General features: G+C 35.4%; 1 protein-coding gene across 1 annotated transcript; it reads right to left on the bottom strand.

Moving 5' to 3' along the window:
* Positions 1-594: 594 nt before the first annotated feature.
* Positions 595-25336, bottom strand: LOC122585871 (DEAD-box ATP-dependent RNA helicase FANCM). The gene is made up of 23 exons (XM_043757987.1): positions 25295-25336; positions 24849-25191; positions 23316-23459; positions 22583-22665; positions 22354-22468; positions 21505-21596; positions 20711-20765; positions 20498-20619; positions 19515-19628; positions 16699-16892; positions 15795-15925; positions 15525-15585; positions 15353-15423; positions 8909-8958; positions 8316-8481; positions 7802-7929; positions 7396-7722; positions 6742-6808; positions 5859-6440; positions 4934-5389; positions 3735-3786; positions 3174-3317; positions 595-1234 (listed from the first exon to the last, which is right to left on the bottom strand). Exons 1-23 carry the CDS (start codon positions 25334-25336, stop codon positions 760-762), a joined length of 4014 nt encoding a protein of 1337 aa, XP_043613922.1. The 3' UTR covers positions 595-759.
* Between the last annotated feature and the right edge of the window lie 1920 nt (positions 25337-27256).

Here is a 27256-nt window from a genome sequence, read left to right on the forward strand (position 1 = left end):
TATACTCAGCCAAATTGAATATACCATTGGTGATGACCTAAGATTAAAAAATAGTTTAATATATATGTATAACCCTGTTGGAAGGGTTGTACATGGTAAACATAGGTTTACAAAAAGACAAGGTTTATAAAATGATATTGTGACAAATCCTTAAACATTCAAAAAAGTTTGTGACAGAAGATGCTGTTAAATGACAAAAACACCCCCATTTGGAACAATCATAAACAATAGAGTTGTCGTGCATTAGTTATGCATTACTAATCTTTTTCGATACTAAACTCCACGTTCATACCAAATCACTCGACATCCATATTCACATAAAACTACTTTTGTTTTGTTCATTAATATCCTCCAAAGATGCATCGAAAAACATGAAGAAATAAAAATATCATGTTTTTATATTCCAACTTATGAACATGAAAAAGATAGCGATATGAATCTTTTTAAGAATATAATCATAAACTGGATTTTCCAAAAATATATAACATAACAATTTTATCTATATGATGTTTGAAAAGTTTTCTTTCTCTTTATATCTTCATTTGTAGTAAACTAGAAAGAATAAGGTTTATTTTGTTAAAATAACTTGAAAACTATCTCAATTTAATTCCTCTTCAAAACATTCTTATACAAATCTTATATTATGTATCACCACTACAAATGCTGTCCCTCTATGATAATTACACACATTCCCCATCCCTTTGATTCAAAAAATATTTACAACACTAACTGAAAATCTATATCAAACGTGTTAACATACTATTCAATTCCCAAGTCAAAAGAAGGAGCGTCGAAGAACTCCAAATTGTGGTTATTTGATTTTTTATTCGACAGCTCCGACTTTAATCTTAGTTGTTTGATAGCTTGTTCTTCTAATGCATCAAGATCAATCCCTTGATAGAAGTCATCATTATCAAATTCATCGACTTCTGATGATGCTATATTACCAAGTGCTTCAGGGTCTAAACATATTTCCTTTTCTAAGTTACGGATAGGAAGTGACTCACCGTCAGAAAAACTCAACTTTCTTTTCTTAACTTCATTGGTGCTGCCAGGAATTACACTATCTGAAGACAACCGTTTGGCATTCAAATTTATGGATGATGACTCTCCATTAGTATGAAGATATGGATTTGTTGTTGCTGCTGCACTTTCATCATCATGCTTTCGGTCTATAGAAATGCTGTTGCCAGAACTATAATCTACGATTGGTGATTGAGTGAGTAAAGACCGTCTGCAACAAAAAAAGATATGCCAGGAACACATTACGAGCAGCCAGTAATGAAAAGCATAAAACTTTAATGCCAACTAAAAATAACAATCCATGGGACATGGAATATTAGCAGTACATTCAATTTGCAATAGCCATCCACGTATTTTCCTTCTATACTTTTTGGACAAATGTTCTTTTTGCATTCGATTTCCTCAGATAAGTTTTCTGGGATGGGAAATTTGTAGAACCAGTATATCCAGAATTTCCATTTCCAGATTATGCCATTTCACCTACAACCGAAAATGAAAATTCCGGTTTTATCCTACGTGTCTGGTTTCATTGCTGCTAGCATGTGTGTGTAAGACGTGTGAACCCGGGAGTGAGAATCCCTGTTTTAATAACTTTTCCATAATCTGCAAATGAGAATTTTGGTTTAAGCTTTCATTAATACGACCTCACACACACCATTTCGTGTAAGCATGCAGGCTTGCCAAGTGTTAAATCTGAACTAACACTTTCGGCTTCAGGAGGCTTACCATGCTCCGAATTCACTCACTTACCATTACCTTACCATATTACAATCTTTGAATCTTTATTTCTTTTTTTTTAATAATCTGTTGTCTTTTAATGTGTTTTTATATTTTGAGTGTAATATTTCTTTATTAATGTGCTTTTATATTTTTAAGTATATATATATATATATATACACAAAACCTTAAACACTAAAATCCATAAACTAAACACTGATACTAACAGGCGAATGACTCATCTAGGTATGTCCCTTTACAACTCGCATGTATGCTCGAGCTTACTAATAATAAAAACGAAAGACTCATTTCGGTGCTTAAAAGAAATGAGACGTGCAAGCCTGGTCTCATTGCAGGATCTATTCAAGTGTTCAATCATATAAAATCTAAAAGTTAAGTAATGATAATGATAATAATCCATGCTATTGAAGGAAAAAACAAGTTAATTTTAATACATTTGAAAAAAAAAAAAAACACAATAATAAAATAGTTAAAGTTTAGGATCTACAAAATTATATGAAGATTTAAGATAAAAACACAATGAGTTTATGATTTAAAAATACAACATTGTAAAAACCAAAAACTGCAAAAACAAACCCTAAACACTACAATAAAAACCCTAAACACTAATATAAACACCCTAAACCCTAACATTGACCCAAACCCATGTAATTCCTAAACTCAAAATCGATGAATGATAAAAATTCAAACCCGGAACTGTAAATGCCGGATTAAGTGAAGAAATGGTCAAAACCGGAAGTGGGAGTTCCAGATTTACACTTGGCGTACACAAAGGTGGGTCGATGGGTATCTAATTGTGGTACCAGGGCTAAGGTTCTCCCCATTTACCCTTTTTCACTGTCATTTGCTAGTGGCCACATATGCTTAAGCCGAAATTGTCACTTCGGGATTTAGGTGAAATGGCATAATCCGGAACGGGCAATTCCGGATAAACTGGTTCTAAAAATTTTCTTGCCCAAGGAACTTTTTTGATGAAATCAAATGCAAAAACGTCCATTCGTCCAAACCCCAATATTATTACTTGGTCAATGGTTTTCAAAAATTGTAAATGGAAACTATTAGGAAAAAGATTTAGGGTATGTTTGGCAGCAAGCTTTTATGAGCTTCAAGCTTTTGAGAAAAAGCTTGTACCTAATTAAAAGTTTCGTATGATTTGAAAGAGCTTTAAGCTTTTAGTTCCGGTGAAAAGCTCTATATTTAAACGCTACCTTAGTACTGGTTGGGACACTGTTGAATCATTTCAAAATATTTGCTACAATAAAAAACTTTTTTATAAAATAATATGACAAGTTATATCATGAAAGATACACATGACAAGTTAAACCATAAAGAACTCTGGGGCCAAATAAGTGATCAAATGAAATGAGACGATATCACGTCGAAAAAGAAAAATTAAATTCGAGGGAACAGACCTATAAAAGGCCATCGGATCACATGGAGAAGCTTCTCCTTGGGTGCTTCTCACTGTAAGATTTATCCTGTCATCTATAAAGCTACCACCATACGAATTTTCATTCTCGTCAGCTTCCTCATCACCAGATGCATCAGAAGACACTCTACAAATTTATCAAAAATAAGATTAAACTTCAATCATATATTTAGACAGTCCCACAGAACAAATATTATGTAAGCACAAATCCTTGTCCATAGCATGGATGATCCACAGACACATAGAGATAGACGTGGCAAGATGGATGGGTCACGTTGCCTAAATAACAGGTCAATACTAGCCAGGTCAACTTGGGTTGATCTGCAAACACATTTGTCTACTTTTTAAAGCTTAACAAAATTAACTAATGAGGTATTTATTACATAGTAACTTAGGAACTTCAATGCAGTTATCAAATAATAAGCTTGCTTGATTCCACCCCTTTGAGAAAAGAAAAAAAAACCCACCAAAACAGATCCATTAATATATAAACAAAGGGCCCCTCTAGTACCAAAGTGATGCAAAAACTTAAACATGGACTTACTCAGCTTCATCATCGATAAAAACTCTGGCAGTCTTTGACAGCTTTGGATCACCTGGACAAAGAAATAGTCTTGGTAATCACATTTAAAAGAATTGGACTTGGTAAATCGGTTGACAAGATATAGTGATAAGGGAATACCAATTCTACATTATTTATTAATCACTATTTAAAAGAAACTTCTCACCCATTTCTACCATGACAACTTTAAACACATTTACCTGGAGGTGAAATTTGACCCATTAACAAGGTAGGTTTTCCCCGCACTTAACGACAGAAGCAAAACATCGTATTTAACACCGTTAAAAAGAAAAGAGAATGTCTAAAAATATATCTAATCAAAATTAAGCAAAAAGTAAAAACCATTTGAGGTTAGAGTAAATGAAACAAAATTTGAATTATTAATTGTGTGAAGTACCCTATTAAGGCATCGTATATAATATAGATAAAAACATGAAGAGATAAAAAAATAATAATAAATAAACAAGGAAGGAGATGACCCCTAATGAACCAAAAATAGAAACCATTTAAAGTTTAAGAGGCCGAAAAAAAAGAAGAACTAAACAGATTAATCATAATAAGGTGCATCCACCCACATATAGATAAAAACATGACAGGAAAAGATATTAGTTAAACCGAGGAACCAAAATGAATCATTTAAAGCTCTAGGGAGGAAACAAAATCTTTAGATAAAAAACATGTACAATAATACGGTGCACTGTAGAGCTAGAAACAGATTCCCTTATGAACAGTGTCACTATCAATCCACTTTTATAAATATATACAATGTACGATGTATGTAGATTTGGGTTATGTTTTCCCTCTAATGGATTAACCTAGAAACATAAAAATAAAAAAATAACTCAGATAGAAATGGAGTGAAAGCCGGCATAAAGTGTGTTTTTAACGCACAAAACCTCTATCAGATCTTATTCAAATCATAGGTTTTGTAATCATAGCCGCCATGGCAGGTATTTATAATTAAATTCAAAAAAATAAAATAGAACAGAAACTTTCGGACAATTCTTTCTCATTTTTTCCAGCTCCCCAACCCACCGATTTTCGGCGTCTAGTTTCACCTACCATTCTGACAAAACAGATTATTATGACTTCTAGGCACAGTCTTTAGAAGCACAATATGATACCCCATGACCCTACAAAGGAAGCATAAATAAGAGCTTAGAAACCACAGATTGTCTTACCTCTACCAAACATGTTGTAAGGATGATCCAATTTAGCACATGATGCACCAGAAGATGATGAAATGTCTGCAGTTTTTTTCTTATCTAAAAAATTATCACTTTTGATATCACCATACTTCCGTAACCTTTTAAGCCTGGGCTTAGGTTGACTAAATGATTTTTCTCCAGAACTTAAAAGCCAGTCTTGACTACAACTACCATTAGACAACTTTGTCAGAGGAGCCTGGAATTCACCCGGAACATTAGAAGCTAAAACGCACTTTGCAGAAGAACCATTTGGCAAATCAATTCGTGGAGTTCGTATTTCTGCCTGCTTACACGATGTTGCGACATTCACTCTATCTGGAGTACTCTCCTTAACTCCTGCATCACTCTTAGTTGGAACCAAAGATATGGAGGAATTCGGGATCATATCAACATCTGGACATAAACAACCTTTCACTTCCATTAATGTGCCTGCAAAGCCTTAAATATGTTAAATTGGTGTATAATCCTCAAAAATAAACATTCGACTGATTCTGATTAAGGTTATATATAGTCGGGCGGAATGTTGGGTGTCATGTTAAACGGTTAAATTTTAATCAGTTACAATAACCATTATGAAGATATTCATCAATACTTTTCAGCCATTTTCAGAATTAATTTTATATAATCAAAACATATAATTATAGATACAAATGTCAGCTGCATAATACAATTTGTGTCAACCTGTTATTAACGGTTAGAAAGCATTTGTGACAATATAGGTCAAATCTGGATTATATTTTTTAGGCCCAAGTGTAAAACTAAAACAAGCTAATTTTTGTATACAAATGTAGCATTGATGTGCCGAATGGCCCACCTCGCTTTGACCATTTTATAAATTTACGACTTACAATACAGTAAAAGTAATATTTACAGTGAAAATGTGGAGAGAAACACTCACCGTTGTCTATCGGGGACTCTGGAACAACACCACTCATCAAAAGATTAGTTAGTCGAGGACTAAGGTCACCTGCTATAGCATCAGTGCTCAAGTCATTACCCGAATGAGTGTTTTCTACCTCTACACTAGGAGACCCATGGATGTTAAGTTCTGTATTTAATGCCTCTAAATTAAAGATCTCTGTCTGAAAAACACTATCATCTCCACCTATTTTGTCCTCTGGCAAGTCAATGGATACCCGTAAACAAGATGTCTCAAAATCATCATCTAGTGTTTTGTTTGGATACTCTCCATTTGAAGCATTTAAATGATCAGAATTGGACTTTAAAGAGTTGACAAGCAAGGTGTTCCGTGGACTTGAACTGTTAGTCGAAGAAACTTGATTTAGAGGAAAAGAAGGTACAGACAAAATCACAACCCTTCCAAGTGAATCAACAGAGGTAAAGTCAGAACAAAATAGGTAGGTATGAATGGAAGGCTTTTGGGATCCACCAACAGACTTATTGTGTGTCTCCTCGGTTTTGGAGGTGTCTATAAGAGAATATATATCGGTTTCAGGTCCTTTTTGTGTTCGAACCCCTTCTGCAATATTGTAAATCCGATAAGTAAGCACTATTTACACAGAATGTATTTCAAGGAAAAACAGCAATACAATATCATAATTCATAAAGCAAGAGGTGGCAAAATAAGCATGTTTGTTAAGGGGTCAAAGTGCATGTTTGGTTAGGTTTGACCCAAACACTTTTTATTCAAAGACTATAGTCATTACTCGGAGTAATACTCAGCTAGTGTATCAAATATGACTATGAAAATTATACCAACTGAACTAGGTTGACCCAAACACTTTTTATTGAAAAATTAATAAATTATACATGTCAATTACCTCTTGTAGGGCTAGTATGATACTCAACAGTTTCAACTCTGCAGTGTTCTTCCAAGGTCTTTTCATCCTGAAGCAAAAGAGAGAGGGAGACAAGTAATGATAAGAAAATGGGTGGGTCCAAGACTCCAAGTAGCAGGTCCAAATAGGTCTAGCCGAGTTGAGACCTCACTTTTGAGTTTTTCCAGAGGTAATTAATGTGCAATGATTATAAAACGAAAATATTAATAACAAGAATGGTAGTACTAGGATCCGCAAGTTCTCCGTGACTCAAGACATAGGGGCATGTACTGCTACTCATATTTCGTAGGTTTGGCTTTGCTATAGCTAGAGTGGGGCCCAGATAGTATCTCAGCTTCCCATTATTTTCTTGTCAATTCCTATGAATTTTGTAATAAAGTGATGTTTTCATACCAAAGTGATTTAAGGGGTTGTAAGATACTTAACACACTTTGATGACTTTCAATCAATTTTATTGTTATTTAAGATTTTAAAGTTATACGCTTTTGACTCGTTGGAGATAAAATATAGCCAAATTGTCGATAATCTAATGAGATTGCCACCTCTATTAGCTCATGATAATCGAAAACAGCATCCTGGGGGTTCTGAAAAACGACAACTAAATAAAAACAATCTGACTTTGAATGGAGTAGAAACCTGGGCACCAAACGTTCTAGAAAACGATAATCCATGCAAATATTGCATTGTATCGATTAGCATGGTGGTTCTCATGGAATGTGAAACTTCATGCACTTTTGATGGAAATTCCTGGAAGTGAGGGAAAGCGATAAGAGAGGGTCTCCAACAATTTTCTGAGGACGGGTCGAAGTATTTTGCAAGCAGATCCGTCTCCAAAGCTGTAAGTTTAAGTTTGTACTTGGGAGTTTGAATTGCGTCGTCATCTTTTGCTTTCTTTCCACGAGGAACATATTCTTCAATGAAGAATTTATGAAGAACTTTTTCAGGTTTAAAAACATGTGGAACCTGTGAATTAAGCCACAGATAGAAGATATGAATACCATTCTTGTTTGAGCAATAATTCGTAAAAAAAGGTAGATCCTACCATCCTTGGACTAGAGTGAAACTGAAAGCTATTCATTCCTCCATTTAGCATAAACTTTCTCAGTTTCTTGCTGATCGCTTGCTTTCTAATATAACCCTTAAGCTCTGAGCCTTCACAAGCTAAGACCAGTATGCTTGTTAAGAAAACTCTAATTTATTTGAGCTAAATAGGTCATGCAGGCGGACTAGATAACAAGTAAAGCTGGGTTCACTTGAGAACAATTATGTATTTAGTACAGGCCAGACCCAACAAAACTTCTGTCTTGTTTTATAGTACAGTATTTGAGCTGCAGTTAAAACTTGAAAGAACTGTTAAACAATTGACCTGTATCATTTTATGCTATTGCTTGCATTAAAGATATGGCACAAATGGAGCCATTTTGGTCAACCGGTGAAATCTGCAGCATATAGTAATGGTTAATAACCACAAACAACGTACACTTATGTTGGAGAAAAAGTTGATCGAAGATCATATATATCATGGTAATGAAGCATGTAGACAATACTAAGGATATCAACTCGCCCTTTGCTCTTCCTACCGGTTCTCCCCATGCGTTGAATCATTCGCAAAGGTGAAATATTAGCATCAAAACTTATCACGAGATCAACTTCCATGATATCTAGGCCTTCTTCTCCAATTGATGTTGCAACAATAATATTGAATAATCCAGCCCGGAATTTCTAATTAAGCAACATTGTCAAAAGAACAAGAAGATACTTATACTTTATAGATGATAAGAGGTACAATTTTGACTCATATACTTTTGGATGGGTCATCCGGGTTCTGTTCTAGCTCTAAAGGGTAAAACTGATAAAAATAGTAATATTAACTTATAAAGGGAACAGCTAAACTAGTAGAAAGTAATCATAATTATATAACTTTAATGCATAAACACCTCTCATATCATTTTATTCATGAAATCTAAGTCTCTTATTTTCTTATACTTTTTGTAATTGTATTTGTATGTGACACAATATAAATGATTATTTTAAAAAATCAGGATAAAAAAGTGTCTGGGGTCTGCCAAACTGAACACATTTCCACCTTAAGTATTTTTGATACATTTTAACCAACTGCCATTTTTTATGGAAATCAATAAATCATTACCTCTAAGACAGCCTGTTGAACTTTTTGTGACTGACCCTTTAATGTTTTACCTGATGCAGGAATACAAACAAAATTAATAAATCAGAGTATACACCATCTACAATATAGAATTATTTCTGCAAACCACAACTGCTTTATCAATATTAAATCACGTAAATTGTATTGTTGTATTGAATTTGTCTGAATAAATTAGGGATACAAGGAAGGTATATATAATAGACTAATTTACATTAAGATCCCTCTAATATAGACTAATATAATATTAAACCTAATGTTCTAATATTCCCCCGCAAGCTGAGGCCGGGAAGCGACCTGCAGCTTGTTCCATAAGAACAGGAACCGATCTGTAGATAAGGGTTTGGTGAAGACATCTGCGATCTGATCATGTGTGGAAATGAATTGGACTCGTATTCTCCCCTGGGCAACCTTCTCACGAACAACATGGAAATCAACCTCTACATGCTTTGTACGAGCATGGAACACTGGATTGGCAAAGAGATAGGTTGCTCCTAAATTATCACACCATAGAATAGGGACAGATCGCGACACCATACCAAGCTCATGCAAAAGAGATTCAACCCATGTGAGTTCAGTGACTGTGTCAGCAAAGGCTTTGTATTCTGATTCTGTAGAGGAGCGGGAGACAGTGCGTTGTTTGCGAGCTGTCCAAGAGATTAGATTGGACCCACGATAAATAGCAAAACCACCTGTAGAGCGACGGTCAATGGGACAGCCAGCCCAATCGGCATCAGAAAAGGCCGTAAGTTCTTTCCAGCAAGTGTCAGTAAACGCATGCAAAGTAGAACCAGAAGTATGCTTCATACATAAACCATAATTTGAAGTTCCAAGAAGATACCGCAGAATCCGTTTGACTGCAGCCCAATGTTGATCAGTTGGAGAATGCATGAACCGGCAAACCCGGTTCACAGCGAAACTGATATCGGGACGAGATAATGTGACATATTGTAAGGCCCCGACAATCTGTCTATATTTCACTGGATTAGAGAATATCGGGCTGTCTTGGAGGGATAACACCGTCGAAGTACTCATAGGGGTGGGAACTGGTTTGGCATTAGAGAGGCCGGCTCGTTGTAGGAGCTCAAGTATGTATTTTTTCTGTGATAAGACAATGTCATCACCTAATCTAACCACTTCCAATCCCAAAAAATAATCGAGATCACCAAGATCTTTGAGAGCTAGTTCACGGATTAGGTTGGTAACAACGGTGTCAATGGCTGCCTCATTGTTTCCTGCAACTATAATGTCATCCACGTATACTAAAAAATAAATCAAAGTACTACCAGCTTTGTATATAAAAAGAGACGGGTCAGTTTTTGAACCTGAAAACCCCAATTGCTATAAGATGGTTGACAAACGAGCAAACCAGGCCCGAGGGGCTTGCTTGAGGCCATAAAGAGACTTGTGAAGTTTACACACATAACCAGGTTTTGTAGTGTCAATAAAACCTTGTGGTTGTCGGAGATAGATAGTTTCCTAAAGATCTCCATGAAGGAATGCATTTTGAACGTCCAGTTGGCGAAGTGGCCATTTGTGTGTAACTCCAAGAGAAAGCACAACCCGAATGGCGGTGGCTTTAACCACGGGACTAAATGTCTCATGATAATCAATGCCGTATTCTTGAGTATAACCTTTGGCTACAAGACGTGCTTTGTAGCGTGAAGGAGCACCTGTTTTGTCCCGTTTTATCCTATAAACCCACTTACAATCCACAACATTAGTACCAGATCGGGTGGAACAAGAGACCATGTCCCGTTTTTGATTAGCGCAGAATACTCGTCAGCCATAGCACAACGCCATTCCGGGTGTTTGTTAGCAACAGTGAAAGTGGCAGGTTTGGTGGTTAGTGGAGCTGGAGGTGTAATATTATGAGTTGTTAAAGTAGAAGATATGGTGGTGTTAAAGGCGGAAGGATCAAAACGAGTGACTTGTTTAGGATTAGGTCGAAGATTGGAAGGACGAGGACGAGGTGCAGAAGAAATTAGAGGAGGGTTTGGTATAGGAGTTGTTGTAGCAGTAGGAAGAGAAGGATTGGGTGGTTGGATGGGTGCAGTTGTGGCAGCTGGAATAAAAGAAGCAGAAGTGGGAGAGGGCTCTTCGAATTGTGTAAAATGAGGAGGGGATGGAATAAAAGAAGTATATGGTTCTGGTGTGGTTGGATTATTAATTTTCGGGATCTGTGTTTGGAAAGGAAAAAGCGTTTCACTGAACCGTACATGACGAGCAACATATGTACAGTCGGTGGCACGATCTAGACAACAATAACCATGCTCAACGGGACTGTACCCGAGAAAGATACATGGCGTGGATCGGAAATCCATTTTGTGTGGAGTGTACGGACGAAGGTAGGGAAAACATTGACAACCAAAGGAGGTCTTTTGTGAACGAGTTCAAATGGAGAATAATTACTATTGGAACGAGAAGGCATCCGGTTAATCAAGTATACGGTAGTGTCAAAGGCAAAGTGCCAAAACCGTTGTGGAACAGAGGATTGAGCAAGAAGGGAGAGACCCGTTTCAACGACATGATGATGACGTCTTTCGACGGTACCGTTTTGTTCGCTAGTGTGAGGACACGAACGTCGATGAATAATACCAAGAGAGGCAAAGAAAGAAGAGAGATTGTGGAATTCACCGCCCCAATCGGTTTGAACACCTTTTTAATTTGGTATTGAATTGACGTTCAACCATTGTAACGAATTGTTTGAAAATTGAACAAACATCTAATTTTTGCTTTAGATGAAAAATCCACATGTACTTAGAAAAGTGATCAACACAAAGCATAAAATAACGGTGTCCATCAAAAGATAAAGTGGGTGCCGGACCCCAAACATCACAAAATATTAAATCCAAAATATTATTGCTACAAAATAAACCATGGTTCAAGGAAAGTTTAGATGATTTTCCCATTTGACAAAAAGCACAAACTGAACTAAATTGTTTATCAGAAACAGAAAGTGAATATTTGGATAACATAGACTTCAAAACGCGATTATGAGGATGCCCTAAACGCTGGTGCCATACGGTTGCGGAAGCACGAGTGGCTGAAAAGCAGACTTGGGAATGGACTGACGTTGCGGAAGAACAAGAGAGTAGAGCCCATCTTTACGTGGACCCGTTAGGAGGGTAGTGCGTGTATATATGTCCTTCACACAAAAGAAATACGGGTGAAACTCAAAGAAAACATAATTATCAAGGCAGAATTTTTGAACTGACGATAGATTGTGTTTTATTTTTGGAACATGAAGAATTTGAGATAGAATTAATTTTTTGTGAGGTAAGTAAATATGTCTAGAACCAATGTGAAGGATGGGTAAACCTGTACCATTGCCAACATGAAGAGCGTCGTCACCATGATATGCCTCTGAAATACCTAAGCTTGCCACATCTGGTGTAACATGGTGATTGGCACCTGAGTCTGGAAGCCAGGTTGTGGGTGGACTGGAGTGATGATCAGCATAGCGACGATCAACATAATTAGCAGAGGGCCGAGAACGACTAGTGAAAGGTTCTCGATAAGGGCAATCAGATGGGATGTGGCCAATCCCACATCTATTGCAAGTGCCATAGATTGTGTTGGTGTTAGAGGCCCAATTAAACTGACCACGAGCACGGGAATTGAAACTATAATTGTTGTTTTGGCGGCCACGACCACGGTTCTGAGTTGTGCCCCGACCACGGTTGTTGCGGTAACTGTAGAAAGCTTGTGAAGGTGATGATGGAGTGAGACTGTACCCAAACTGAGATGCCAATTGTTAAATCGCAAGGAGCTGCGATGGAGGGGCTGTGGTATTGGAGGCGGATTGAGTAGCCGTATTGTGGAGAGTGCTATCGGTGGTGGCAGTGAATGCTTGAGAGGGACCGGAGACAGGAGCCTGTTCTTTGTGGATCATGTAATCATGATCAGAAAGAAGACCTTCTAGTTCATAAAATGAGACTGGTGTTTGGCGCCCAATAACATTGGACTTAAATCCGTTGTATTCCTCCCGAAGACCAGAGATGACAAGCATGACAAGATCTTCATCAGAAAGCGGTTTACCAATATTCAAAAGATCTGTAGCATATTCTTCGGCACGGGCAAGATACTCTGTGGGTGTTTCATCACCTTTCATCTTTAGCTTGAGTAATTTTGTTTTCAGAGTGTATTCACGGGACTGAGTTTGGGGTGTATGTGTTCGTTCTAGATTGTTCCAAAGATCTCTGGACGTATCTCCTTTAACATGATAGAAGGACTCTTCAGAAACTGTTGAGATAAGAAGCATACGAATGTGAGCATCATTGGCGATCCAAGTTGTGTAGTTGGGGTTGGGTCGAGTAGAAGCCGGAACTGCGGTGTCGCCAAGACCAGTGGCTTCACTAGTAATGGTTATCAAGGCCTAAGTGAACCACATTCAGACAAATGAGGAGCACTATAATATTATCATTATAGAGTGGAGTAAGGGAAAGGGAGCACTATAATATTAACAAATGAGTGAACCACTTTCAATTCAGGGGGTGCTTGGTTCACAAGGGGGAAAGGGTAAGGGAAAGAGAAAGGGAATACTATCATTATAGAGTGGAGTATTATAATAATATATAAAAAAAATAAAAACATAAAGCACCCATCTTTAACTTTATTGCAGATCATCTCCTTCCTCTCTCTCTCTCTCTCTCTCTAATAATATACATATTTTCAACCACCACCACCACCCACCAAAGTTGTCTCCGACCACCATCACCATATCTCATCTCCCTCTTCTTCTCTAATAATACATATCTTTAATAACCACCACCAGTCCACCACCCACCGGATGGCGGTTGGTGGAGGTGAAGTCCGATGGTGATGTCTCCGGCCACCATACACACACACATATATACATACATTTTTGAGTGGTGGAGGTTGTTGGAGGTGATGGAGGTTGTCGGATGGGTGGCTGCCGGAGTGATGTCGGATGACGGTGGCTGCCGGAGGTGATGTCGGGTGGTTGTGGCCAATGGTGGATTCCAGCAAGTCCGGCAGAAAAAGAAGAAAGAAAAGGTGAAGAAGAAATTTGTGAGTAGTCATTACCTTACCCCTCAATTTATTGGGTAATGCTCCATTACCCACTCCTAAGTATTGATTACCTTTGCTTACCCCTACCAAGCACTAGTATTCATTCCTTTTGCCATTCCTTACCCCCAACCAGGCACCCCCTCAGATCAATCCACTTTTCAGTTTCATTATTTGTTACTTATTTTCGTTCAAATTCTGTCCGTTCCAGTAGAAACCCGATAAACAGCCCTACAACATAGTCATACAATCACAAAATGCCTTAACTATGACTGAAGGGAAGAAAAAAAAAAGGCATTTAAATTTTGACCTTCATTGAAAGGTGATTAGACCTTCAATATTAATAATATAAATGAACCAAGCAACTCATGGGCTACAGGCTACTCAACTCGTTAGAAGCTCGATTTGAAACAAACCTGAAGGCATTCAAGCCAAAATTGGAGCTCGTTGTATAAACAAGCTAGAGCCAAACTTCAGACACTAAACTCGATTAAGCTAGTTAGCCTAAATGAACTTAAACTAGCCACTTATTATATATGTACATATATATGGGCATAATATATAGTTACTACTAGATATTATTACATAACTTTATAACTAAAAAAATTGGTATCTTTATCCAGGGAAAATTCCATAAAAACATAACCTTTTTTACCTAAATTGGTCAAGTAACTTAATTAGACATCTGTTATTTAAAAAGTACAGTATCAAAAATCAATTAAAAAAAGAAATATCGTTAATTTCATCCGATAATCTTTTGCTAGATGTCAGCATGGCTTGACACATCCTTTAATATTTCAAGTGGACAGCTGAGTTCGCTCCAAAAACCCATCTGTATGTCATAACTGTTCGTCCAAACACAATAACATTTTTTTTCTTTGGATCATGCCGAATGTCCAGGGGGACACAAGAGAGTTCCGCGTCGTCAATGGGTTTTTGGATCCAACTCAAGAGTCCACATGAAATTTTTAATAGTGTCAAACCACATTTGAATTCAACGACATTTAACAAATGACTAACGGATAAAACCAAGGATATTACATTTTATGATTGATTTTTGATTATGTAAAATCCTTAAAATAAACAAAGTCTACATAGGTTCCCTCATTTATAAAATTTAGTTTAAAAAGTTGAACATTAACTGAAATCATTTGACCAAACAATATATTTATAAAAAAAAAAAATAATTATGCAATAAAGGAGTTAAACTCGAGAGACACGCGTCAGACTCGAGCTCTAATCACTAGATTAGAGATAAGCCATTGGCTCGGCTACGATAATGCAACAAGCAGAAACATACTGCTAAAGCCTTTTATCTCTAAATGGTCAATAAAGAGATGACACTGGGTTTTAAGTACCATGTAATGTAGAAAAGACTAAATTGTAAATACCCCTAACCTGAGGTTTGACCAACAAACTCCGCAGCTTTAGCATATTCCCCAATGGTGGCTAATGATGACATTATGTCCCTGAAAAGTAAAATAGAATGCTGGTATTATTGTCATGCTAATAAGGATGTTCATTGCTCACATTAAAATAAACATGTAAATGTATATAGGCATATCTCAACCTTACACTCTCTCTATAGTGTGTGAAAATAATAACTCTCGACTTCTGGGGATCATTGTTTCCTGCATATGTATGACAGATATTAGAATCTGCAAACAAGAAATTAAGCCAATCATTTTAAGTGATTTCCTTGACATCCATCCTTTCTATGTCAACGATTTTCATTATAAACTCAGAATCTATCACCAGACAAGCAATAGTAAATAACGCTATGCTCTGAGTTTTAAGTGTCACAAAAACTCAAAGAGAAGATAAAGTCTGCATCACATACTGAAGTGCTCAACTAGTACTTCTAACATCTTTGAGAACTTTGGACTATGAGCACCATGAGAGAGATATTGTTGCATCACAACCTTGGCTTTATGAAAATCTTCATTTCTACTCATAAAGTGAGCAAAAGACCTGATCAATGATATCAGTGTTAGATACTTAAACCATGCCAAGTTCTCTAATCTTACCAAAACAATAACTTAAAAACGATAGCTAAATTATCATACAAACACACATGTGTTCTGAAAATATTTGTTATAGTTTAAGCCTTTAAGATTGAAGGTTTAATGAATTTTGGCCACATGACAGGAATTTATAAAGATTCATGTAATGTAATAGCATTTTAGATTACACAATACACAATATTAGTATTAGCTAGGACTAAGTCATAATATAATGTTACCACACGTGAAGAAGGTTTAAAACTAAAGGACTAATCCAAATCAAATGGACTGTAGCATATCAAATTCAAGTTTAATAGTATAATAACATTGAAGCATAGAACCAAATAAAATTTGAGCCTATGTCATGCAATTCATGCTAATACCTTCCTTAAGATGACATGACAAAATCATTAACTCTTTAGCGACTAAATTTCAACCAAACGCCACAGAAGAGTGACTTAATAAACGTAAGGTATAACTATCAACATTAACCAACCACAAACATTGAACGGCAATCAATAAAGAAAAAAGTGACCATCACATCATCTGAAATAATTATTTTTACTAGAATGTATCAAAAAACCAAAGAAAAAAAAGCAGTGTTACATACATCTTACCACTACTTATAGTAAATACATATGCACTAACAGACAATAATACATGAGATAACACATAATTGCATAGTTGCATGCTCTAATAATCAAGAGATTGGTAAAAATAAATTCAAGAAATAAGATTTACCCTTGCTCCAATTGTTTTTCAAGCATCACAAAGGTCGGATGTATACCATGAGCTGAAAGCAACTTCCTTATATGAGATAGGGTGATCAGGGTACTATAAAACCCTTCGACTTCCCTACACCTGTGTTGGGGAAGGTCTTTTGGTGGTGCTTTGCGGAATTCATCCCTTGCGTTAATATAATCAATTGGGCTAATCTGCCAAATTAATATGTATGTTAACAATGATCCTATAATTTGTTTGACCAAAATATGAATAGGTTTCAAAAGAACTAGCAGTCATTTGCACAACTATGGGAAAAACTTTGTGAGCGTATTTAAATCAAAATAAAGTATAACCTGATGTTGATTATATAATGGGGTTCAGTTTCCATACATCAAAGTCTAGTAACTATCTTATCTTCCAAGTATGATCAGATTGTCAGTTTAAAATCAACTATGAATTGGATAGTTTATAAATTTCATAGCAACTGTCTGAATAGTTTCCTTTTTCTATAAATTCACTTGCTTTGCTCAATGGTAATATTTAGTTTAATAATGTTCAGTAAACATTCAAACTTTAAGGTTAAATGCCTAGGAAAAGTTATCTTCGCAAGCACATCGGACAACTAAAACTCAAAAAGGAGGACCTAAATATGTTTGGATACGTCTATTTAAAGTTCATGGCAGACAATTTCAAGTAGAGGGGGGGGGGGGGGGGGGGGGGGGGTTGTGTTAGTGTTTGTATCGGTATTTTGAAACAGGTAACTTGAAATTGCAAGCAACAGTTTTTAATATTTGGACAGGCAGATGATGCTTCTGATTACCTTCTTATTTGAGGGTCAGTGTATATTAATATACTCTCCATTTATTATGGCCGGGTATTTAGCTAGTTAGCTTGTTAATCAAACTATATGATTAGTACTTATATAAAAGGTCATAATTTTACTATGACTAAGAATATTAAGTATTATCATTTGGATTTATCTCATTTATATAAACCATTTATCTAGTTTATTTCATTAACTTTATCGTACGGTCTGGTTCATATCAGTTGGTATCAGGGCGGTTCGACTCTGAGATTAAAACATAATATTTTCCACATGCACTGCTCTTCATCGAGTTACTGTTCCTTAAAAAAAAGCTTACTTTTTTGGGAAGATGACACACAGGAAAATTGCAGATCTTGAGGCTGATCATGACCAATTAAAAGTTGACGTGGATGCTTGGTTTTAAGAATTGGAAGACAGGTGTAATTCTGGTCTAGCAGTAATGAGGACAGGACTGAAAGCAGCAGAGTCTGCTAAATACCAACATACTGGTACCATAGAAGATAACAAATCTGATTATTGGAGAAAAGACAAAGAAAGACTCTGATGATGCAAAACTAGAAATCAGCAAGGAACCGAGGAAAGAAAGTAAGTTTATTGTAAGACCAACTGATACGTGGGGAATAGGTTGAAAAGATAAAAGGACTTTAGAACAGAGAACAGTGGCTATGACTTGGATAAAGTTGCCACCACCAAGCCTAACAATAAGGATAAAGTACTTAAACACCACCAAGATTAATTAGATTGGCGAAAGGTGTTAATAGTGATAAAGCAGCAGCACCACACTAAAAACAGTCAACTATCGACTCCTTTATTGAGTATGAATACTCTAGAATAGCCACAAAAGCTGATGTTTATTTCAAAACTGAAGATGATCTTCTAATACAACTTAGGAGCCTATTTATAGGGTGGAATAACTAACCAAAGCAAACATTTAATTCTTGCTTTGGAAAAGACAATAAACTTTTGAAAAACAGATTAGTAATTGAAGCATTAAAAGCTACAGTAAACTAGGTGACTAATAAATAAAAAAAACAGCTCTCCATGTTGAAAATGCTGAATGACTGATGTGTTCTTTATGGGCTCACGGGCTTAACTCAGGGCTGGGACTAGTGGGCTGCCATGTGTTCATTCCCCTAAGAGTTTTGAACCCTAAGAAATCTGGTATTCCATTATCTGGCCTGAGGGGAGAATTATACACAAAAAGGGTTTGTTTAGGGCAAATCAGATTGACTGGGTTAGTGAGCCTTGATGCACCCGCATCACCAACGGTGGCAGAAAAGAATATTGAAGATGAGACCTGTGATGAGGAAGCAAAAATAAACACTCCTGAACAGCCACTTATTAGTTGCCAGGGAACTATAGAAGATGGTGGTCTCTTGAGAACTTGGTGTGTATTTAGGCGCAAAGTAATGATACCAATTGATAAGAGCCGGGGCTCAAGATAATTAATATGCCAAATATATGAAGCGCAATACACAAAAAAGTGCCTAAAATAAGAATGCATTCTCCCAATGTCTTGCTACTTAAAACTGTGTATAATCTTCCCTATATTCCAATGACCTACGTATAATAGTAGTTACCCAGTCCCAGTCTAACCATAATTGTATAACTTAATTACCAAGTATACGTGCAAAACCAGTAACATAGGGTATCTAAAGATACAAAATAGCAGGATAAATAAAAAAGACAGTCGACTAGTAGTAACACCAACTAATAAATACTAAAATACAGCTACACTTACTAAACCCTTGAGGTTATAAAAATTCTCGAAAGTCCACGATCATATTTGTCAGACACTCAATTATTTGATACTTAGAAAACCACTTGTTAACATGTCCAATCATGACCTTGCTATAAAAGAACAGCATAAAAATGAGATACATAAAACATACAAGAACACACGAAAAAGCTCAGTAAAAAAACATAAGGAAAGAAAGAAGGGAAACACAAAACATTCTCTTCCCAACAAGAACTTAGAATATTACTAAATAAGTGAATAGAACCTTACTGTTTGATAGTCTCTGTTTGGGAATACTCTATAAGATTTAAGCTTGTCAACATATGGACGCATTACACGGAGTAGCAAACTGTTTACTTCAATGGCATCTTTCCCCATCTCAACCTACCAGCATCGTAGCAACAATCTAGATGCATTAGGGGAATTCCTCAAATAGGTAGAAGTTACAATATAGACAGAATGGTTACAGATTAGACCATGATCAGGTCAACCCAGATAATTATTTGTACAAGAAAAAATGTGTCAGGTTAAGCTAGGCTCAAACAGTGTCCAAACTTACATAAATAATATCCTATCTTGTTAATAACGGTATATCAGTGGTATAATGGTTACCGGTCCCTCCTTAAAATGCCAATCAAAATATCGGTTCTGATAATATCGGCGATATTTACCGGTATTTTACTGATATTTTACCAATATATCAGCTGTCTTCCATCTTTCCAAAATCTTGATTTTGTTTATTTTGGCAATTATATTTATTTAACTTGGAACATTCTTTTAAATAATTATAAAAACTTACAAAATTTGTTATTTCTATAATCATCGTTATACCACTGGTATGGCCGATATCTCAAGTATCAGTCATCGACGGTCATAACCGATATTTGAGTATTAACAACATAGATAATATCATGCACAATATTAATACAAGAAACCATGTTTTCTACAATAAAATTGTAACTTTTTCCATAAAGCCTTTTGGAAAATTATATGCATTAAGAATACACTTTGGCTGACATCGGACAAGTTAGACCTGTTCAGCCTCTATTTGACTTGCTCGGCACCTATTTGACTCATTTTATGTAATTCTTGTAAGACTTATTTGATATTTCAGAGATAAAAACATAATGTAATCAACTCATTTAACCTGTTATAGATAGAGCATGATGTAATTGACTCGTTTATACATAAAAGTGTAGCCATGTTGAAATTTCCGTATAAAGTACTTAAGGGTTTGAGAGGTCCGCATATACCTTTATTAGTTCAATCTTCCTATCATGTACATATGGAGTCACGTCAGGGTCACTCTCGCTTCGATGCTCAAGACAAGATATTTGCAAGTTGTCAATAACTTGCTGAATGGTCTGATGATTAGCTGATAAAAATCACACATGACATCATGAACAAAAATATAAAAAGCAAAAAAAAATCATTGTGAAGACTATATTGATTAATAGATGACTTACATCCCGGTGTTGCAGTTAGAGCTAATATTCTGAATTGTACTGAAGCAGCCATTAGCTATGCTTATATTCAAATAATTAAATCATAAAGTCAGTGATATATAAATGATGTACATCAAATCATAACATTTCAATCAGTATCGTCCACATTGGTCAAATAGCAAATATACCCCTGTTTACAAATTACAATTAAATGCTTTTTGGATAAAAGAGGGTGGTACTCAGGTAGACCTAAATAATAGGGAAGTAAAATTGTAAAAATATCAAGGACATCTGTACAGACTGCGTGCAGGACTCCATACGCAACCAAGAAACTATAACCACAAGACAGGCCTCAAGGGGTCAAGACGGGCCAGCATATGCTTTTTACGATCAATGATTCTACCGTCCCAACTAAACCAAAAAACTCTTTCCTACTCGATATGCTACACAATACAATTTGTGGACTAATCACAACTGCTAGACAATACCATAGGGTAGACACGTACATAAAGACTTTCTAGCTTCCAAAGGCTCTCCAACTTTGCCAGTGTACCACATCTCAAAGATGAAAAAGATTTTGGAGCACATTGTTTCAAATAGAGCATCTGCTAGGGCATTTTCAGATTTTGACTTATTATAGAAGTATCAAACAATCATTTATAATGTTTTCACCACATATAGACTGTGGCTGCAGGACTAGACATCTGACAACAGTACAAAAAGTTTTCCCTTGTGTAGTTGGTTAATGCATTGGTATCAAAGTTATAAGTTTATATATTTTGTCCACACTTGAACTAAATGACACTTAAAATTACCTCGCGAACAGCCACACAGTAGGAATAATTGCCAGAAGCACGGTGAGCCTCATCGATCACTAAACACACTAGTTGTTTCCCCACACATGAACCTGCATTAGATGGGTTGGGTAACATAAAGATATACGCATCAAAATAAACTCTGCACAACTTTCACGTGATTTGGTGTGTTCCATTTAAGCTTAAGTTTTTGCTGAACCTTTTAGGAACGTTTGAAACGTTTGAATTAAACCATTCAAAATAAATGAGTCAAATTTGCCACCTTTTAATAGCTATGCTTATAAATGTCTCCACGTAAGAACATATAACTAATTTTCACCATTTTGAGAACATCACCATGATACCAGAAACTAACACCAAATTCAAGTCAAACATACAAAATTAACCCAACTCAATCCATTTCCAGGTAATAAAAGCAGTGCGCCTTAACTTATTAGATAAACAAGAACTGATGCCTGACTATAGCGATTGGTAACTTATATGGGCAATACTTTCTTCTTGGATACTTCTGCTTAGGGGAAGTAATAGTAATGCTATATGCATCCAACATACTTGTTAGGAAAAATGGCATAAAAAAGTATCAAACTTATACCACTTTCCCAATTGAGGTACTCGACTTGATTTTCTCACTTTAAGATCCAAGATTATACATCTCTGACAATAAAAGGTTTTTTATAAGTTTAAATTCCAATTCTTTTATTAACGATATCCAAAGCAAGTTTAAAACATGAAAAACATGTATGTATGTTCTAATACAAACAAATTACTTTTAATGAAATAAATGATAATATATGCTATCTACCCTATTTGAAAATATCAAACTAAATAAATGAGATTTTGAAGACTTACCAGATTGTATATCCTTTTCAAGAACTTGTGGGGTAACAAAGAAAACTCGTTTCGTTTGCCAAAGGGATACTCTATTTGAGGGACTTATTTGACCGGTCATATCAGTTGTGTCATCCTGCAATCGATTTTATACAAACTACTAATATATTGAAAACAGAGTAGCATGTATGTCACAAACTATACTACACAAATACTGAGAAAGATAAAAGAAGTACAGATGAGAGCTCACTTGTGGAATTCCCACAATTTTGTGGCATGCTTCTATTTGTTGCATTACAAGAGGACGAGAAGGAGCAGCAAACACAATCTTACCTGCAATCAAAACATTACATTAGGACTAGATTTCTAATCTGATCAAACATGTTTGACTGTAGAAAGTCAACTTGCAAAAGTTTGAAATTCAGATGAGCACTTGAGTGATTATTAACTATAACTATAGGATTGTGTACCAGAATGCTATTTTCATGTACTGTTTTACAAAAGTATTAGCATACAAGATTTTAATGAGGCTTAAAAAAACTACTTCGAATTATTTAAGTATTAATTAGTTGGCCAACAACTTGCTAAAAGCTTCACAAGAAATGGATTTGCAAAAAATTACAGTCAATCTAATAGTTACACAAGAAACACCCAATGCCGTCTTCCACGGGTTATGGGAGCCAATATCGTCTTCAACTGTGTACCGGGAACTCGGGGAGGTGAGATGTAGACAGTCTTACCCCTACCTAAGGTAGAGAGGCTGCTTCCAGAAAAGGACCCCCGACCTGCAAGGAGTAAGGATTGAACCGTTGACCTCTGCCTTCAGAGGCAAGAGCTTTTCAACTACATCCAGGCCTTGCTTAGACAATTTTATAGTTACAAATAATAGAAATGCGTATAACATATTGGAAGAGAGCTTAATATATAGAAAAATCTCAGTAATAATTAATACTAAAGATAGAATTACTAAGCAAACGAATCACCTTCAGGAAACCAATTATAGTAATTATACATCACAACAGCGGCAATAAGAGTTTTTCCAAGTCCAGTAGGTAGTGACACCAATGTATTTGAAAATAGAGCTGTTTGCGTAATAGATAATTGATAATCACGAACTGGGACATTTTCTGCCAAGGGAAATCAAGATAATAAGCATGGGAATACAATTTGTTTTGTAAAAATTATGATAAAAATAAAAGTCTAATCGAAAACATGTAATAGACTTCAATGAACAGAATCTACTACAACATACTCAAGACATAGATATGGTGCAACTTCTCATTCTTGGCTCGAGTCGATGTTAGAAACTTCAACATAATGAATGTGAAAAAATAAAACTACATGTCTTAACCACAGGTGTTGGCCAAGTGGTGAAAGTTTGGTTTCTAAAGGTGAAAATACCTAGAGGTCTCCTGTTCAAATCCTAGCAACAAAAAAAACTATACCCCCTCGTGGCCACGAAAGTAAGCCTGCAATGACCCTGAGACCCTGGGCTACCCCGCAATGAAGGTGGTCGCCCTGGTATTAGTCAGCTCGCAAAGCGGGTGTACCAACGTTAACCAAAAAAATACTATCTTGCAGCTTCGGTTACATATTTTAGTTTTCAATGAGCACCTATGTCATACATTGGCAGCATGCTGAAGCGGTACCTCACTTTCACCACCATTGTCAGTGCCACTCTAATTATTTAAGGAACTGATGCGTATGAAAACTGGTTGTCTATGAGTATCACATGGACATATTTGCCTTCATTTGAAAACATATAAAACTACTGTTGAGGCAATTTTCAGCACAGTGATGACTGTTATTTAGGCAAATGATACACATTTAAGGTAAAGCTAATACCTTTGATGATCATAGAGTGGCTTAAAATAATGCCAAAACTATTGCCACTGAACCAATTTCATACTTAAAAGGAGCAATTGATTGAGGGGGACCATTGAAGAGTCTCGGTCTCTCTGATCAATCATATTAACATTGTGTCTCAAGTTGAGTTTAAAAAGAGCTTAAAAGAGGGAGAGCGAAGTCTTAAAAAAGATTTGTGGGGAGATTTGAGGTATTTAAATCACAACTTTTTAATACACTTCCCACCTTTAGAATGATTAGGAAGTGTAAACTCCGTTCCCATCCTTTTCTTTCCTCTACTAACTCTGCCATAAAACCTAAAGAATACTGTAAGACTGGAATGTAAGGAAACTCCTTTTCTTTTGTTTACTAACTATTAACGGCAACATAACGGTTGTCTTCAGAGTTTGTTACAACAATGCATGTTCGTTTCTGGGTCAAAAGGGTTAACCTTTATTCTTGCAAAACAGTGAGAAATACTTAGGAGTACCAAGTCAAACAAGAACAGCTATAAAAAGTCAAAATTTTGTTGTGGATTATCAAATCTCCAACATCATCTTTGCCGGTAAACACTTTGCAGAAAGATAAAAAAACAAAAACAAAAAAAAACACACCATAATCTCCAATCGGCATATAGATATAATAATGTTATAACAGAGATATAGAAGTACCTGGATATAACCAGGTTTTCGCAGTCTCGGGGTTAATCTTAACTCTATCAGCATCATCATCATTAAAGTCATTATCCTCGCACAAAACAGCATCTCGGGCATCATTTCTTGGATTCTGATTGACGGGTTTCGATCCAATGAATCTATCGAGTGTCGATTGACGAGAAGACGAAAAGGGTTTGTTGGTAATTTTACTGTTAGGGTAAGAACCAAACACATTTGAATTGGAATTATGTAAAGGGACTGCTACACTATGATTACTACTAGCACTAGTAATATTAGAAGCAGTGGCTTTATTACAAGCTTCATCGATTTCTTTAACGGCTGCTTCCCAATCAAAATCCTAAATTTAATAAATTAAAATCAAAAAATGTAAATAAAAATCAAGAATTGTTGATTGAAATAAAATGGGGTTTTGTGTGTGTGTGTGAGAGAGAGTGGCTTACGTCGAACTCGTCGATCATCGGAATAGCAGCAGTTGACGCCATATTTTATGAAGCAAGCGTGTGTTGTAAGAATTTGATGGATGGATGGATGAGTCGATTGTGTAAGTGAGAATGACGAAAATACGATAGGCGGCAAAATTTGGGCATATATATTATTATTCTGGAGATGATTTTTCCAAAATTTTAAGATTTATATTCTGTTTTATATTAGTATGAAAAGTTATGTTTTGTTTATATGTATTTGTGTTTTCAGATAAGATTAAAGATTAAGACTAGAAAAAAGAAATTGAAAATAGTTTATAAGTTTAAATTAAATAATTGTTGCAAATTAAAAGTTTATAAGTTCACGAACATAAACATTTGCTATGCAATATTCACGAATCATATATGTGACATATTATACAATCTATATAACTACCATACATCAACACGGGTATTAGGACTGGTACAACATATATAAGAGGTTGAGGTGATGCTTAAAATCCTTATTATATATTTTGAGTTACCTTCTCTTAATTTTGTGTGTAAATATTACTTTAAGTTTTTCCATTTAAAAAAATTATTATAGATTATACCAGTAGTTCTGGTGTTTGTCTCGATCCGTCACCGGTGGTGCGGATGATGCTGAAGCAAGCTAGTAGCGGTAGTTCTTCCAGGGATTGTTTCCTGCAATCCTTCGTGTTGGTTATTTCAGATTTAGTTGTGTTTATGTGTATCAGTATTTGTCAGTAATGTTGTTTTTTCGGTGGTTGTATATTTGGCTTATATTTGATAGTAATTACGAAATTGCCATTTTGAATAAGACAAAACAACTACTGTAGCTGCTATAGTAATATGTGAGTAGCCACCGACCAATGTGTTTTGTTATATATAATAATATGATATTTAGATAATAAAGTATAGGGAAAATGATCCGTACTGCAGACTTTACCTAAGCTTAGGTACTGCCACATTAAAAAAAGTTACATATTAAACCTTTGAATTTAATAAACATACATACCCCCCCTGAATTTTACATAATCACCCTCTGTTTTACCTAAGATAGGTACTACATGTTTTACCTAACTTTTCCCCTAAAACATAAATTATTTTATAGTTAGGCCATCTATGATGAAGATCGCATGCCAACGTACTCAATCATGAGTAAACTGAATGTCTAGTACTCCCTTCATCCTATTACAAGTGTCTTATTTTGAATACTTAAAGTCTTAATCTTCAAAGTTTGATCTTATATATATATTTTTTTTTTATGTAAAACTTGAAGAAAATTATATCATTGAAACACTTATAAAACACAATCATTGAAAATTATATCTAACACAAATAAAATTATTTAAGGTCAAAGTTGTAAAAGTTAGACTTTAAAAACTTAAAACATAACACTTGTAGTGGGACATGGAGTATTAAAGCTTTAATTTGTTCATAAATTTGTTAAACCGAAATGCACATCGGTATATTGCAAGCAATCAAAAGAAGGTGGTCATAATTTTGTTTTAAAAATATGTTACAGTTCATGTACTTCTTTTTAGTTTTTTTAATCTTTTTATTACTTTTAAAGATTTTTGGTTGATATTCAATAACATTTTAAAATCTTTGAAATTTTTTGTAAAAATTCTATACGCTCCTCTCATGTAACACCCGGCAAAATTATGATTTCTAATTGAGATGATTTAAGCTAACATTCTCTTAATTACAAGTGATTTAAGCCAATCAAGGCATGATTGAGTGAGTAAGAGTATTTGAAGTCTTTATTAGATTATGTGTTAATTAATATATTACTAAACTACCTTAACAAATTTAAAATCTTCGATCTAATAACTAGTTAGTTACTAAAATATTTATTTTAAATCTTAAACTTCGTTAATTTCTTGTAAACTTTTCTTAGGAATAAAAACTTATTTGATAACCACTTTTGCATAGAAAAAGTAAATTGATACATACACATATATTTGGAAATTTTGA

Source organism: Erigeron canadensis, chromosome 1, assembly GCF_010389155.1.
Source record: "Erigeron canadensis isolate Cc75 chromosome 1, C_canadensis_v1, whole genome shotgun sequence".
Taxonomy (NCBI): domain Eukaryota; kingdom Viridiplantae; phylum Streptophyta; class Magnoliopsida; order Asterales; family Asteraceae; genus Erigeron; species Erigeron canadensis.